We start from the raw sequence: 16,794 nt of genomic DNA, 5'->3' as shown, positions 1-16,794 counted from the left end.
TTCATGTTTTTCTTCACTTACTTATTAATTAGTTATTAGATATTTGTTGACTTTTATTTGCCCTTGATTATTATCACCAAAGCTAACTAATGATTTACTTGTTGAATATCTCGTATCTCATAATTACTCTCTCGCCCTTTCTCTCTCCCTTCCAAGTTCTAATGCATCTCACAGCTTCATAACATGATTTATCTGCACTCTGAGTTCTCATAGCATCCGGGATACCATGTAAGAAGATACTTACTTATGTGCTTCCATATTAACTATTTCTAATGTGGAGGTTTTGAGAACAACTGCTCTGTTGATGAACCTAGAACCATTGCGATTGAAACTTTTAAAAATCCAAGAGAAGAGTAGTTTTGGAAAGTTCTTTGTCATTTTGACATTAATCATCTTGAGGAATTATTGTCTGTAGAACTCAAGACAACTCTAATAGTTGAATACTAGTGTTTTCTTAATAAAATATCTTGCTTTTGTAGAACGGTATTTGTCAGGTGTGTGTGTCTTTTAGCGATTCTGGTTCAGAAAGTGTATTGTTGGGCATGTGTGTCAGGGACCCAGCCTGGAGGGTCTGCTGACTCCTATCCTAATCAGTATTTTACTAGTGATGTGGAAGACAGGCTTGTCACAGAAGCTGCCAGGGGTAGTACAGCCATTTAACAATCAGATTCAGTGGGATGGATATAGGAAAATAAAACAGTAAGTGAATATTCTAATTTAAAAGAAGGCTTAAAATCTATTTTGGATGATCCCAAGAGGGTATAATGAGACAATACATGCACATATACATAAGCTTGATACAAGAATTTAATAGAATTTTAATAGAATTATTCGGCTATGGAATGACTGTCTCTATAGTAGTTATAAATTTCCTGTCACTGTAGATTTCCAGCTTGGTGGGAGATACAGAAAGGATTCAGTTTAATGACCTACCAAATGTTTAATGCATGTCAGTACTCAGGGTACAAGAACGAGTTTAACACTCCCCACTTCTTGGTATAATGCATGCTAGGTGATTAAAATAGTATGAAATGCTAAAGATGTACAGAAGTATAAAAAATAATACATACATATCTGCCACCTAATCTTAAGAAATATCTTTGATACAACTGAAGATTCCAGTGACCCTTTCTTCATGGTTAAGTCTGAAATTTTTTATTTTTACATTTCTTTATATTTGACAAAAGTATCACTAAACTATACAAATAGGTAATTAGCCTGTTTTTATATTTGATAGAAATGTGGTCATACTGCCCATGTGATTCTGCAACTCACAGATGCATCACGTATCTGTGTTTTTCATGTTCTTTTAAAAAATATGTTGAACACTGATTTGCTTTTTTACCATCTCAATAATGTTACTGGAAAAGTAGGTATACATTGCTGCATCGGCTCTGAGGGTTGTAGGTTCAAATCTCTACAAATGTCGCTTTTCACACCATGCCACCACCAGTGTACCATTGGGCCCCCCTCCTCTGCTGCCACCCTCCTTTCTGGATGCCTCCATTTTCAGTCAGATGTCAAGGGGTTATTATTGATTTGGTCTTGTCTGACCCTTTGTTGTGTCTCTTTATATTCCACATAAAAGTGACACCAGCTCGTATTTGTCTTTCTCCTTCTGACTTATTTTGCTTAGCATTATCCTCTCCAATTCCATCCGCGTGGTCAGGAATGACAAGTTTATCTTTTTTATAGCTGAGTAGTATTCCTGTGTGTGTGTGTGTGTGTGTGTGCGCGCGCACGCGTGTGTGTGTGTGTGTGTGTAAACAATATTTACTGAAGCAGTAGACACATAGTAGATACCTAAAGAGTAGTTGATTGGGCCTCTCTAATGGATTTATAATTACATGCATATTTTTCTAGTTTTAATTTATAGTATGGGAGAGACTTAATGGGGAATACTGGTCCATTTAACACACTGAACCAGCATTTGTAAACTAATTATTCTAAATTACTCAGTTCTTGTATTTCCTTTCATGTAGATTTGGTTTGGAGGAGGTAGGGTGGGGAATCTGGCTTCTTATCTATACAAGGTTCTTTTTAGGTTAGCACAAAATCAGAAGACCCTGACACTGAGACATACTGAGGCTTGTGACATCAGTGCAGGTCTTTCCTTCCACCCTGTAGTATTAAGAGACTGACAAGATGCAATATTTAAAAATAACAGTCCAGCTTGAAAAGAGTAGTGTGTTCATACAGGAACCAAATGCTTGCCTTATTTAAATTTCTGTTTGTATAACACCAAAACTACCTAGGAAAGATGCGTATGAGATTGGAGCCACCTGCTGGCTCAGAAAATAACTGTACCGTAAAAGAGTTTGTGTCAGAAACTAAGAGTCTAAGATAGTCATGGTTTAGGCAGAAGTTTCCCCTCCCACGCTGACATCTAGGACTGTCAGATATATAAAGGGTTTATGCTTTGGAAAGGTTTCCATATGTTTTCATGTAAAAAATAACATTTGTATTAGGAATTAATGTGATAGACTATTAGGAAGTGGTCTACTCTTAATTGGTCTAATCTCACAGCTTTAATACCTCATAGGTACTTTAGATAATGAATGTGAAGGATTTTTTTTTTTAAAGAAAACATCAATTCCAGTGAAATTTTTCATAGTGCCCAGTGCTTCTGACTCCAGGAAATTGAGTCTTACTCTTGTATTATTGGTACCTATAGGTAGGTATTTATGTGCAATCAGTGAGCTTTATGTTATTCCCTGTCAGCAGTGCTCTGCAGCTTCATATTTCTCACCTTTCTATCTCAGGAGCTACCCTAAGACTCAGACACAGAGAGAGGGCCTGTCTCCAGGTGAGCAAGGCCCTGTCCTGCACACAGCCAGCATTCTGTCTCTCAGCCTCCTTTCTGAGTGCTGAAAGCTTTAAAAGCTCTGGAGTTATTTCCACTTCCAGTGACTTTCTTCTCAATCCGTAATGAGAACTGGAGTCCCTTTAACTTGTGAAAACTCTGGGGTAACTGTTAAGAAGCTCTGGGGTAACTGTTAATCTCCTGCGTTAGTTCCATAAGTTGCTGGAATAGGTACAAATAGTTGAATTTGTCATCGCTGGTTATCTTTTGCCACATCTTGACAGAAGCCTTCCTGTGTGCCCACCTTAAGTGATGAGGTAAAGGGAGATGTTATTCATGCCTTGCTCGTGTGAGTAGCTGTTCTCAAGCTGTCCTTGGGGAACCGCCTCTGGAAGGTGCTATGACCTTTCTCATGTCTAGTGTTGACCTCACAAAATCAATTCTCAATTTCGAGGACAGGGTTTGTCTGGAAACAGGACCACAGAAGAGAGGGCAGGCGGGACAGTGTGTCCATCGGGAGAACCATGTCTCCCCAAGTCTTAGGCTCACAAGTCCCTGCTTCACCTCTGAGGCACCCCCCCTTCAGTTTCAACTGGGGGGTGGACAGTGGGAAATGTAAGACATGTTGGGTCCCCTAGTTTTCTGACATACACACGTGTGGGACACGCCAGGGTCCTGGCCCCCTTTAAAAGGGTTGTGAGTCTTGATGTTCATGCTGGGGATGTGCTCCCCTGTGGCAGGAGGACAGAGCAGCGTCCCCGGAGATGCTGTTGGCATCTCCTAGTTTAGTTGGCCTCCAGTCAGTTTCAGTCTCTTGCTTTCATTTTCTTAGTCTACAAAATGTTATCATGGGACTAGATAGATTATTCTTGGGTTCTGTTTGGCTCCCATTTCTCCTGTGGATTTGTCTTAGGTGTGTGAATAACTCTGAGGGTAGGCAATGACCCATTCATTATCAACTGCATTGCTAGTGCTATTTGCTCTGTTGATTTTATTTCCTTTTGCTTGAGTGATTAGTCCTTTTGCAACATTAACCAGGGAGACACTTGCCTGTGGTCACATAAGCTGTATGTAGCATTAGCATGGCACACTTTCCTGCCTCTTTTGCCAGCGCACATTTTTCACCACTCTAGAATGTTATTTAAACATGTATCAAACACTTTCTCTGTAGTGGACTGATCTGGAAATAGTTGTGGGGGGCATAATTGCTGCCCACAAGCAACATTTAGTGCACATTTTTAAGATATATTTTTATTTATGCATACAAGAACTTGGGTGTGGGCCAGAATTGTGGGGATTCACCAGAGACAGAGTGGGGAGCAGAACAGGTGGATCTACTGAAATACATTGCTGAGGGGAGCAGCGGGCAGGACAGGAGAGGTCTGCTGTGCCATGTGGGTCAGCTCCCTGGCCGGCCTGGGATCAAAGTCATGCTGCAGTGGCTGGCAGGAGCTTGATAGTGCTGAGACTTTTTTTTTTTTTTAAAAGATTTATTTATTTATCCATACATACAAGAACCGGGGTACAGGCCAGATTCCTGGGAGGGTGAGAGGATTCACCAGAGCCAGAGCAGGGAACAGAACAGGCAGACTGACGAAATGCACTGATGAGGGGAGCAGCGGGCGTGACAAGAGAGGTCTGCCGTGCCCTCTGGGACCCTCGCCGGCTGGCTGGGATCAAACCGGTGCTGCAGAGGCTGCGGACAGCTTCACAGCACTGTGCTCAACTGCCTGCGCCACCAGGGGAGGACTAGTGCTGAGACTTTAACCCCTGTGCAAGCAGGGAGACCCTGTTCTGATATCTTCTTACGCCTTCTTTATTTTTTAGGAGTGTTAACCTGGAACAAGTCAACCTCTTTATGCCCTTGATCGGTGATTATAGTAAATCTCAGTATCCATCTTGGGTCAGGAAAGTATATGCTGATGATCTTGTAAAGATGGCATGTACATCTATTAGGACATAATATATTTCTGAATGATGAGAAATTAATTTTTTCTTTGGTCACTACATTGTAGGACAGTCATAAATGAAGTTAGCACAGGTTGAGCTTGGCACATTTAAAGAGACCTTGAAGTTAAAGAAGAACCTTTAAATCTACTGAGAATGGTTGTTGGAATAATTTAAGAGGCAGTGTGGGTGTTTTGTATCCTTGAAAACTCTTTGAGTGGCAACTTTATATACTAGATTGTATGGAATTTTCCCTTACTCAGCTGTTTGTCAAAGACCAAGAATTGTTTTATTCCTGAATTAAGAAGTCGAAAGCCCCATTGTGTTCTGGCTTTTCATCCCTTGCCTCTTTAAGACATTGGAGGAAAAGGTGTCACTTCAAAAATATTGTTTCTTTAGGCACCTAAGTTTACTAGTGCCAACCAGCCGGCACCTTTGTGGCTTTATAAACCTGTTTCAGTGTTTCAGTGTTTTTCACTAGGTAAGGTGTCTATTGTAGAAGGAGCAAAGAACTTATAAATTCACTTCATTATGTCCAAAAGATAGTCCAAGAGATAAATTTATGTGGACATTATTCTCCATGCTGCTTCTTATGTGGGAAGGAAATGATGCTGTGAAGGGATTGTATAGCTAACTTGGTTTACTTAAAATGTATTTTTACCTCTAGTTCCATATTAATATTAGTTTTTCCATTCAAGTATATACGAGTGCTAAGTTTTCCTACTTGAGGAAATCAAAGATTTTTTTAAGAAATAGTTCCATTTTTACCTCCAGGTAATTTCATTGTGCATGCATTTTATAAAACTTGTACTGAAGTCTTTATGCTAATCTTGAATATCATCATAGCTGTGATTTTTAAAGACCATTAATGCAGCATAATCTCTACTTTTCTTGGGTAAGATGATTGCCGTAATCAGATCATTACTGTGATATGCTAACATCATTCCTGAGATGTACTGTTATGTAAAAATAGGGGGATAAGGTCATGATTCCACTGATGGGGCATGATACAAGCGCGACGGGATGCCTGTTGACATCCCTTTTACCTGCAGAGCTCCTGGTCATGGCAGAGGCCAACCTCATCGCTCTCTTTCCCTTTATCACACAGGGATGTGAGCTGATCGCAACCCCTGACCAGGACCATACTGACTTCACCAAGTGCCTTCAGGTGCTCCAACATAAGGTGGAGGAGAAAGGCCTACAGGTAAGCTATGCATCTATGTGGTGGCTAAGAGTCTTACTACCAAAGACAAGAAAGATCCTATTTAAAGTTTTTGCTAATCTGAAATGGCCATTTCCTTCTCTGGCGGATTCTTGTCCAGTTTTTTCATTAGAACTAATAAACCTGTACTTACGTGCCAAACATTAATGTGTGTGTGCCAAGTAGGATGCCTCGCGTCGCTGAGGCCAGGGGGCGGATGGCAGCTCCTTGTGGCCTCAAGCCAGTAGCTGCTTCATCTCGCGCCGACCGTGGCCTTGGAGAGAGAACTCTGTGCGTGTGTGCTTTGTCTGTGGGTTGGAGTATTGTGTGGACAAACCACACGTGGCCTAGATATGGATCATCGCTACGCACTCTTCTATCAACAAAATTTTACAGATTATCAATTTTTAAAAATTTTGAATCAGGAGAGTCTGTTGCTGAGTCTGTGCATCTGTGGACTCTTCAAGGTGTTCAATAATGGTTTTCACCTAGTCCCTAAGCATTTCATCACATTCATTAGCTAACATCCAACTTATGATTTATTATGCTTTACGGTATTTTCTTGATACCTGTAGAAGTGATTTGTAAAATTTTTTAAGTTTATGTTTCATGAAGATCAACAACACTAAAGCTGCAATACTGCCTGAGGAGGCCTCGCCTCGATTTCCCTGGCAGGGGCAGTGGGCCAGGCTGAGATCCATGCCCAAAGCGGCGGTTTTAGACGCCGTGTGCATCAGGGTGCCTTTGAGAGGGCCAGTGACCGAAGGGGCGTGTTATCCTGACCTCAGAAACCAAGGGAGATGGGACAGGCTTCCCACTCAGCTCACCCAGGCCTCGCACTGGCTTCTCTTCTGTCCTCAGTCTGCAGGGGGCTTGGGCTTCAGTCTGGTTTCCCTGATTGTCCCCTGCTGCACTTTTACCCTTGCCGCCCAGGGGTGACTGAAGGAAACACTTCTTCCCCACCATCACCACCTGCATTCAGAGGAGCAGGCACGTCCTTGCTGCCTTGCCCTCCAGCAGCGAGTGGCATCAGCCCGAGTGGCTCCCGTGGACCACCCGCGAGGCCCGTCCCCATGTGGTGGGACAGGCCCAGTGTTGGAGAGGAAACCTGACAGACACGTCCTAGCAAGAGTTTATCACCAATTCTTTCTAGTACATGTTTACCGATTCGTTCTAGAAGAAGAAAAGAGAAGTAGAAAAGCCCTGTTGACGATCATAATTGGCCAGTAATTCACTGTGCAAACTCAACAAAGTCATCGAGCGACTATCTCTCATCTCTGTTGTAGCTTGAACTGTTCCAAATGCATCGCGCTATTTCCAGCAACAAATTGCTATAATTAAATGTGTTTAATGAAAACAGAACGCAGCCCATTGACAGTTATCTGCTTCGCCCAAGATAGCTGATTTCGAGTTTCTTAGGAAAAAAGACTGTAAATCTTTACAACTGTGCTTCAGTTTTCTCATCTCCTCTCTTGAAAGTATTGAAAGCTGGGAATGCAATTATGAGTCTCATGGATTGTCTCCAGTTGACAATGTCTGATGCAGCGTTTGGTCACTGAATCTCAGAACAGATAGTTGAGTCTCAGATTCTACCAGGCCAGACTCCAGAGGGAGCCTCACACCGGGGGCGGAGGGCAGTCGGGTGCCTGTGACCCGATGGAGGCCAGTGGGTGGCCCGAGGCCCCAGGGCCTGGCCGGGGACTCCTGCCTGGGGAGAGGGCCAGGCCATGCTTACACTGTGCTTGTCACGGGCAGGCGGGGGCTGCCAGAAGCGAGGGCATCCTTGGGGGCCTGCCTTGCTGGATCCTGAAGGGGCTGCAGCTGGTTGTGCCAGCCAAATGCCTCCTCATGCCCAGTGGTGAATTCTTTCTGGGGAATGGAGTCGTGGGGGTGGGGTGGCTCCCTGATAGCCCGACCCTGGCACGCCAGGCTCAGCCCTTACCCAACCTCACTTAAACTCCTTTTCTTCAAATGCACCCCTGTCTCTCTTCTCTCACCTTCAAGTGGTTTTGCACCCCTTGTCCCTTCTGCCTAGAATTGTTTGAATACTTTTGACTATTTTTTCATGCTTTTCTTGCCATTGACTACCCCACATGTCAGGGCACTCCTGGTGTCCTGTGGGAGGGCTTTCCTGAACCTCCCCTTGCTCTGGGCTACTGAGGTTCCTAGACAATCCTTGTGGGATTCCATTAACTGTACGCAGGTCTTGACTTGAAGGCTCATGGTGTGACCGTCCAGCCCATGAAGGTGGGGTCGAGTCATGCCCACGATCTAACAGCAGCACTTTGCATCTCGGAGCTGCTCGGCAGCATTCTGTCCTCGCCGTGCTCCGTGGGGGTACACAGGAAAGCAGTTAGGGGCGGCGTTGTGGACAAGCCTAATAAGCAAACAGGAGGTGGATGGCAAAGGGGAGACTGTGTCTGAGAAGCGCTGGCATGCCCAGAGAGGATGGGCAGCACCCACAAACCCATGGAAAGAGAAGAGTTTTAAGATGGGGAATGATGTACTTGGCGTGGGGTTTAAAATGCGCAGGCAGATGGCAGGCCTGTGGCTCACCGTGAACACCCTCCCAGGCAGCTCTTATTCAGCCTGTCTCCCCGTTATTTCTTTATAAGTAAGTTCATTTCCAGTGATGTTGATGCCGGTTCCAGGGATCATCCTGGAGCGCCTCACCTGTCATGTAGACACTCTGAGCCTTTGCATGTGCCCCTGCTCTGGCGTCTTGTTGTTGGGACCAGTGGTGATAAGGCCTCTGCTTGGACTCCAGTGCGTGGTGGTGGGGCAGGCGTGTCCAGTGCAGGACGGGCCAACACTGCCGTCTGCACAGCCATGGAAAGTGAGTCAAGTTCTTTGAGCCTGCTTCCTCATTAAAAGTCAAAATAATTATCCACCTAGAACAACAGGTTGCAAGGCAAAGCACCAGGGAGTGCCTGGCACGCAGGAAGTCCTCAGTAATAACATGGCAGGAAAGGCGGTGTTAGCTGGCATGTACCATGACACGTCTTAGCGCTCATGATCTGTGACATTTTGTGTCGTGTCTGTAACTTACAAAATACATAAAATCTTATACTTACCTTTATAAAACATGACTTATATTTTATAAAAATATTTTGATTAATTTATATGGCCTGTAGTAATACATTGTGATCTTTTGCTCTTGTGATCAGTTTTAGAGAGTAATGTGATTTTGGAATTAGCCAGCGTTGAGGCAAACTCTTAAACTGGTCACAGTTCACAGCCCAGCCTATGGGCTCACTATGGCGTTGTCTCTTGGACGTGTTCTCCTCTCGTCTTTCAGGAATCCTTGTGACAGAAACTGAAATTGGTTGGTGCAGCCTTTACATGTTGCACTTTCCCAGGGGCAGCCTCCGCGTGCCCTGTTCCCAGGGAGCCAGCATGTCTAGTGATGGCATCCGGCCAGGTGCTGAGCTGCCCTGTCCGGCCGTGGTGGCACCTCACCCAGGTGGAGAGATGCAGGGAGGTGCCCCCCGCTTCTGAGATCTGCCCCAGGTGCCCTGTGCCTTCTGCCCACTGAGGCGTGGAGTACGAGATCCGCTTCAGTGCTCCAGAGTCAGACTTTCTTCCCGTGGGTAGACGGTGGAAGCTCCGGCTTGCTCGCAGTCAGGGTACCCAGCATCTGTATGGCCCCCCTTCCAGGCCCGTCAGTCCATGGCCACCGTCACTCCCACCTAACGGAGACGGACGTGCAGGTCACCACAGCCTAATTCAGACCGTAGTCAGCGCCCTCACTGGCCTCTTCAGAAGAGATTTCCCTTTTAATAGATTGCTTGGAACTCGACTCTTCCTCTCACTTGAACTTTTCAGTTGAGGAAATGAAATAAAGGGATTTTGTTTCCCATTTGCAATAGCAGCTCATGGACAGGGCTCCCATGAGCACCCTATATGAAATGACCCCCGTCCCCTTGCCTCCCGCGCCCTGATGCAGCAGTCCGCATGCCTGCCCCGCTCTGTCTGTTCCATGCACTCGTCACCCCGCCTCCCCTGTACCCAGACACCCGTTCCTATGACAGCGTCCTTCACTGGGCCCCGGTGTGCAGGAAAGTGTACGTGGTTGTTCCCTGCCGTGTCCCCACATCCTGCAAAGTCCAGGCACACAGCAGGCCGGCCGTAAAATGCAGCTAATGAGTGTGCGTGCACTTGCACGGGGCCTTGGTAGCTGGCTCGCCAAAGGTTGATAAACCTTACCAAGTCGTCTGCTGTAACTCTAACAAGGCTTACCCTACCATGCCAGTGTTTGTGTCGTCATACTTGGAATTGTTTTGGTTTTGACAGTCCCTGGAGATGGCCACTCTTACTTGACCACGTGGATCACTTTTGGCTTTTCCCTTTATTTTATGTGGCACAGGTGGGGGTGCGTATTTCATATGATTAAACATGGTTTCATGATTCATGTAACACTTTTTTCCATTTCATTGATTGGTGTTTTATAACTTCTGGGCCCTGTTTCCAATTTCTAATTTACTTGCAGAAGTTGAGACCAAAAAAGGAGGCTATGTAGAAATTGTCTCAGCGACCATTACCAGGGTGAACTTGACAAGAATAAATCTTGGCAACCTCTTTGAAGCGATCCTGAAAGCAGTGCCAGCCGACTCCCGCGTCAGCGCGCTCGTTGAGGTGCTGTGAGGCTTTCATGGCAGTTCTCTTGCCTGAGCTTAACTACCTCAAAGGAATGTTTTAGGTTTAAATTGGTAATTTTTCGGAAATTCTGGAGAGTAACATGATACACACATACACAATCAGCTACGCGTAAGTCTGTTTGCACCAACCACCTCTTGCTATTTTAGTTATAACCAGCATCGTTCTTCTTGCTGAGTGCACAGTAGCTACTTAAATGTTCAGGTTCTGGAACAGATGCTGTGCCAGATACTATCAGACAAGGACGCAAGGAGAAGAAAAAGATCTCCAGGCATCGTATGAAGTAGGCAGGCTGTTTCCTAGATCACTTTGGAGAAACTTTCACCAGAGAAATTCACATCTCTGTTTTTCTTTCTTCTTAGAGACCAGCAATCTTCTTTATAGTGTTGTGCAACAAGAGGAAATAGATGCACCCAGTGCTCTGAAGTGACTCCGGAGACATCGCTATAGATATAAAAAGCTTACTGCCTTAGAGGCTGTGGCAGCCTAATCCATCCCCGCCAGAAAAGGAGCAGGCTTTTATGGGCGCAGGGACAAGGGCTAAGTTTATCTGCTTACTGGGAATCTCAGTTGGATGACTCACTTGCCAGATAAAATTTCTTATTAATACTGAGAATTATAGATATGGCTGGTCTGGTGTCCCTCTGTAGGAGGCACACTGACCTTCTGAGGAAAAGGCTATTTTATTTTGAGTTGGTGCAGTGTGAAGATGCAGAAACTGCAGGTGGAGGAGGAAACAGCATCTGAAGGACTTGCCTAAGAGCAATGGATGTAGAGCAGAGCATCTAGAAACTACCTAGCAGGTTGTAAGACTTTCCCTTCTCCTTCTGTGTGTCTGAGCAGGACATGGGACATGTGGGGCTGCCCATGATTGTCTGTGATGACATGGTTTTCCGTAGTTTTTTTTTTTTTTTTTTTTTTTAAAGATTTATTTATTTATTTATATAAGCACTGGGTACAGTCAGAAGCACGGGAGGGTGAGAGAATTCACCAGAGCCAGAGCAGGGAACAGAACAGGCAGAAGGACCGAAGCACACTGCTGAGGGGGGCAGCGGGCAGCAGGAGAGGTCTGCGCGCCATGTGGGAACCTCCTCCGGTGGCCGGGGAGCAGCCGGGGATCGAACCGGTGCTGCGGAGGCTTCAGGCAGCTTCACAACCCAGCGCGCAACTGCTGTGGAATCACTTGCTTATAGTGTTAACTCATGACTGAGGAATTGAAATGATGTTGCACCTTACAGGGACTTATCACATCATTGGTAGTTAGCTAATTTTCATTGGTAGTTAAGTAATCAGGAAAAGAGAAGTACATACATAGAGATACATTCTGTGTGTGTGTGTGTGTGTGCGCGCGCGCGCGCTAGATATCAGAAAATTGCATTGCATATAGGGGAAGATGGACCCCCCCACCTCGCATTCACCGCTCCTCTCAGCAGAGTCTCCCAGCTTCCACGATCACCTGCTGCCCCAGCAGCAGTTCCATGGTCAACATGCTGGCCCATAACAGCAGGTAGCAAACTAATATCCAGATGCATGGAGGATAAATAGGAACGCACAGCTTCCTGCAGCTGCATCAGCCTTCTCTCAATGTATATGTGAATGTGTATTTTTCCATTATGAACAGCTGGATCAAGATATTTTAGAACACATTTGGAAACAGGAATATCTAAATTCAAATTATACTGACTTGATACTCATTCTCTTTCCTTATCCATTTCCACTAGAGATTTTCAATACCTATAAAATTGACCTCAAGTATTGTGATTTTTTGAAAGCATCCATCTAACGGAAGGAAATTATTCCAGTTTGGACTCAGTTCCTAAGCTGCTCATGGCTACGAATACATTTAGCAAATAGCATCTTACAACTTCAGTATGAACCTGGGAAGAAAGGGTGATCAGCTACATTGTATACATGTGTTAGCTGAAGCAGGCTTACTACATGGCAAGAAATCGGCTTTAGGTAATTAATGTCACTCTAGGAACAGTTTTAACATTCTCAGTTGGCATTATAAAATGGGCCAGTGCTTATCCAGAAACCAGAGTGTTAATGACCAAGTGCAAAATTTGCAATCAAAATGTTCTTTATTCTCCCAGAAGGTAGAAAGGGGATAATTAACTCAAACTATTCTTACTGCAGCAGGTTGCAAAACCTGAACATGTCACTAGAACAACCACCAATATAAACCAATCAGTGAAAAGCAAAGAGAGTTTTTTACCAGTAAACACTGGGAAAATAATGCACCCAAAGTATTACAAGTAGCTGCATCTAATCCATTCAGACGTGGAGAGGAAGACTTTCATTTATCACTTGGGGCAAGCGGATGCAGCGAAGACTTATTTTAAGATGGAAGTCAAGCAAGAAATATTGGAGCGTGAAAAAGAATCATGATAATTGCTACTAAAAATGATCACAAGTGCAGAAATATTAATCTTCTGGGAGCACAGCATCCTTTACCAATGTCTGTTGCAAGTGGGTCTGGAAACTGTTTCTTTTTGACTTGCTTTGTGAAAAGTTAAGAATGAGAAAGAGAGGTTCCATCTTTGGGTTTGTCAGCACCCAGCTCCACAGAAAAGGGAAAATGATGGGTCAGTACTTCTTCAAATATTCAACTCTAGGTGACATCATTTGCGTTAGGGGATATTTAGCCAGAAAGAAAAATATCGAGTGCTTCTTGATCAAGAATGCAAGTTTGAAGTTTTTCACTCATCTGCAAGCCATCATTGAGTTTCTGTGAGGAAACATTTATATAACATAAATTGTAATATCTTTTCAAACTATTTTTCCAAGTAACTAATTGATACTGAACCTGATACCAATAATTCTTTGAGTTTTCATTTTACACTGAAAATCCTCTGTGCTGGAGACGCATGCTAGGTATCAGGGCACTCTGAGCCATGGATGGCCAGCTTTCCATTTCCCACACCCCTGTGATTTAGAAAGAATGAATACATTTGAACACCCTTTTCCCAGAACTGGCTTCATATCCTGACAGCATGAGAAGTTTGGAGGCCCTTTCCGTATATTTGATAATATCCATGCTATTTATTTATACAGGCCATGATTTTGTGTCATTTCACTTAACAAATGTATTCCCGACTCTTCACAGAATTTTTTTTTTAAAGAGGCATGTATTTTCTATTTATTTGTTTGTTTGTTTTTATTTATACAAGCACTGGGTACAGTCAGAAGCGCGGGAGGGTGAGAGGATTCACCAGAGCCAGAGTGGGGAGCAGAGCAGGCAGAAGGACCGAAGTACACTGCTGAGGGGAGCAGCGGGCGGCAGGAGAGGTCTGCGCGCCATGTGGGACCCTCCTCCAGTGGCCGGGGAGCAGCCGGGGATCGAACCGGTACCACAGAGGCCGCGGGCAGCTTTGCAACCCAGTGCTCAACCGCTGAGCCACGGGGAGGCCCTCTTCACAGAATTTCATTTGCAGCAGGGATGATAGAATGAGATCATGTGATGACGGCCACCACCCAGGCCTGTGTGCTTCCTTATTCCTTCACTTCCAGCAAAATGTAAATATAGGCAAATTTGTTCTTGGCCACTGCTTGGTTTAGTTACATGGGAAGGAAAAATAACATTTCTCCATCTTTATATATATCATATGACTATTTTGTTTATATGGGGAAAATGTCCCATCTCTGGGTGTCTCATTGTGATGACTTGAGAATCTATGGGCCAGTTAATTTAGGAGCTATTAGTACTCAGGACAGCAGAAAGTCAGCATTGTAATTGTAACCACAATTTTGGAATGTTTAAATAAAAAATTCCAAACCTTGCTCTTGAGTAAATAGGAAAAAGCATTTCAGTCACTGTCCTCTACTGTCCTCACCAGGATGCTGGAAATAGACGTGTTTTCAGAAATTCCTGCAGGAAGTCTGAGTGTGAACGAAGAAACACTCGAGAGATGGTGCACGTGGGTGGGTCCGAGGAGGAGACATCACACAGTCATCAGGGCGAGGTTGTTTGGGCCAGCACAGGGAGGGATCTCTAGGTCAAGAATTAATCTAGATAAAGAATTCAGTTTTGATCTATGATAATGGTAAGTCATTGAAGAATTTTGAATGCAAAGTCCTAAGATAATTTAGAAAAATAGTCCAATGGTTGGGTGCAGCTGCAATGAAGGATAAAAGAACAAATTACAAGATTCTTCAAAGGACAATTTTTTAGTTATTTTCTCCATCAAGAATTTGAGGAGAAAAATAGGGACCTTAGGAAACAAACTTGAAATGTGTACAGGGTGGCATTTGGTCTTTTTTTTTTTTTTTTTTTTTTTGCCAGTTAAACTTGAAATCTGAACAGTGCAGGTAGCACAGTTGGGGAGTTAAGAGTTTGTGGCCTTTGGAGTGGGTGCCCGGATGGGTCAGCAGTGTCGAGGCCTTGTCGACACTGCTGCAGTTGAAGTTGGCTCTGATGGACAAAAGCCCCATGGGAATGACCCTTCTCCAGTGCCCTCTCCTGGTGGGGGAAGTGAGGCAGCTGGGTCTGGAGACAGGATAGTTTGTGAAGAACAGTGTCTGAAATTTGGGGACTCCATGGCTAACTTGGCTGTCTCAACATTAGCTGTCATTCTCCACCAGGTAAATGTGTCTTAATTGATGTGTGCCAGTTCTGTTTGTGCCTGTATCCTTGGTGTAATTATTGATAACATTTCTTTTTACTTTCAAAAGTGTCTCCATTTGTATATTAAATTGTGTGGTCGCCCAGCTATCGGAGAGCACCACTACAGAATTGTGCACTTGTGCATCTCCAGAATTCAATTTATGAAAAGTAAATGTAATTAAAATGCGTTGACAGTCACGGCTCCAGCTGTAGACTTCATGCAGGCTAAGATATTTGGAGGCCAAATGGAGAAAATATGTCATTTGTTTACTGGAAGGTTTTTACTGTTATAATAGAAAACTGAGATTGCTTCACCTTTGGTGCTTCTATATCCTTCAGCCGTGCTTGTCAGGATTCTGTTAGGGCAGATCTCACAGAGGCAAGTTTTCTAGTGATTGTCTAAAGAAAATAGACCACTTAAACTGTTCCAGTGGAAGCCCAAGAACCTTACATGGACCGACAGAAGTGAAAGCAGTCTTGAGAACTGTGCCAGTGGATTTAGGCAAAGCCCTAACTCTTGAGGGGTCATCTAGCTCACAGGAGGGCAGAAAACTTGTGGGCGCACACATGGCTGACAGACTGTGCTTCCCACCGACCGCATCAGGGTTCTGTGCTAGACATGGTCACACAGACAACCCTTGCTTCCGTCTGTTCCTCCTTGCTGACGACCCTCCATAAGTGTAGAAAATGTACAGAAATCATCTCTTTATATCATGAAATATGGCGAAATAGATCTGTGCATGTTATTTATATGTGTAGAAATACGTTGTTTAAATTGTTTAATCCTCAGGGCTAACAAGGGCCTAAAAGTACTTTTTAGAATTAAATATTGAATTCTTGATGCATTATCACTAGTAGAAAACATGTGAGCCCCTGAGGCTGGCTTCCATTCTTCAAAGAATGGTGGGCACATGCTAGAGACTGTCCCTGGACCATGTGCCCCCGCCCTCTGTCCTCACTGGGATTCTTTTTTTTTTTTTTTTTTTTTTAAGATTTATTTATACAAGCACTGGGTATAGTCAGAAGCGCGGGAGGGTGAGAGAATTCACCAGAGCCAGAGCGGGGAGCAGAGCAGGCAGAAGGACCAAAGTACACTGCTGAGGGGAGCAGCGGGCAGCAGGAGAGGTCTGCATGCCATGTGGGACTCTCCTCCGGTGGCCGGGGAGCAGCCGGGGATCGAACCGGTGCTGCGGAGGCTTCAGGCAGCTTCGCGTTCAACCATTGAGCCACCAGGGAGGCCCTGTCCTCACTGTGATTCTGTCCTTGCATCCTAACTCCCGCCAGCTTCCCCCCCTCACCAGGTAGTGCAGCCACACTAGCGGGGGTTATCTTTTGCCCCCCACTACCCTTTTTAGCATGACTTTGGAGGGAAGGTGGGTGTGTCACTGCTTATGGCTGTTTTCAGACCCGTGCTGTTTAGCGCTCCAGCCATTAGCCACCTGAGCTCTTATCATGCAGCTCATCCAAATGAGCCGTGCATTAGTATAAATCCTATTGAGGATTTTGGAGACCAAATGTGAAATGTAAAATATCTCAGTATCTTCTCCAGCTTTACTGAGATTAAAGTTGACATTAATATTGTGT

At 44.5% G+C, this 16,794-nt stretch overlaps 1 protein-coding gene across 5 annotated transcripts in view; it reads left to right on the top strand.

The window, feature by feature from the left end:
- Positions 1–16,794, top strand: part of TPK1 (thiamin pyrophosphokinase 1) — a 240,503-nt gene that overhangs the window by 112,233 nt on the left and 111,476 nt on the right. For all 5 annotated transcript variants that reach the window (XM_037515134.2, XM_037515150.1, XM_037515142.2 and 2 more), the window contains one exon: positions 5,859–5,954. In XM_037515134.2, the coding sequence (XP_037371031.1) occupies positions 5,859–5,954 (96 nt within the window). The remainder of the gene's footprint in view (positions 1–5,858; positions 5,955–16,794) is intronic.

The sequence above is a fragment of the Talpa occidentalis genome, unplaced genomic scaffold (genome assembly GCF_014898055.3).
Source record: "Talpa occidentalis isolate TD23 unplaced genomic scaffold, MPIMG_talOcc4v2.1, whole genome shotgun sequence".
NCBI classification, from domain to species: domain Eukaryota; kingdom Metazoa; phylum Chordata; class Mammalia; order Eulipotyphla; family Talpidae; genus Talpa; species Talpa occidentalis.
This window is presented reverse-complemented; position numbering and strand designations above follow the sequence as displayed.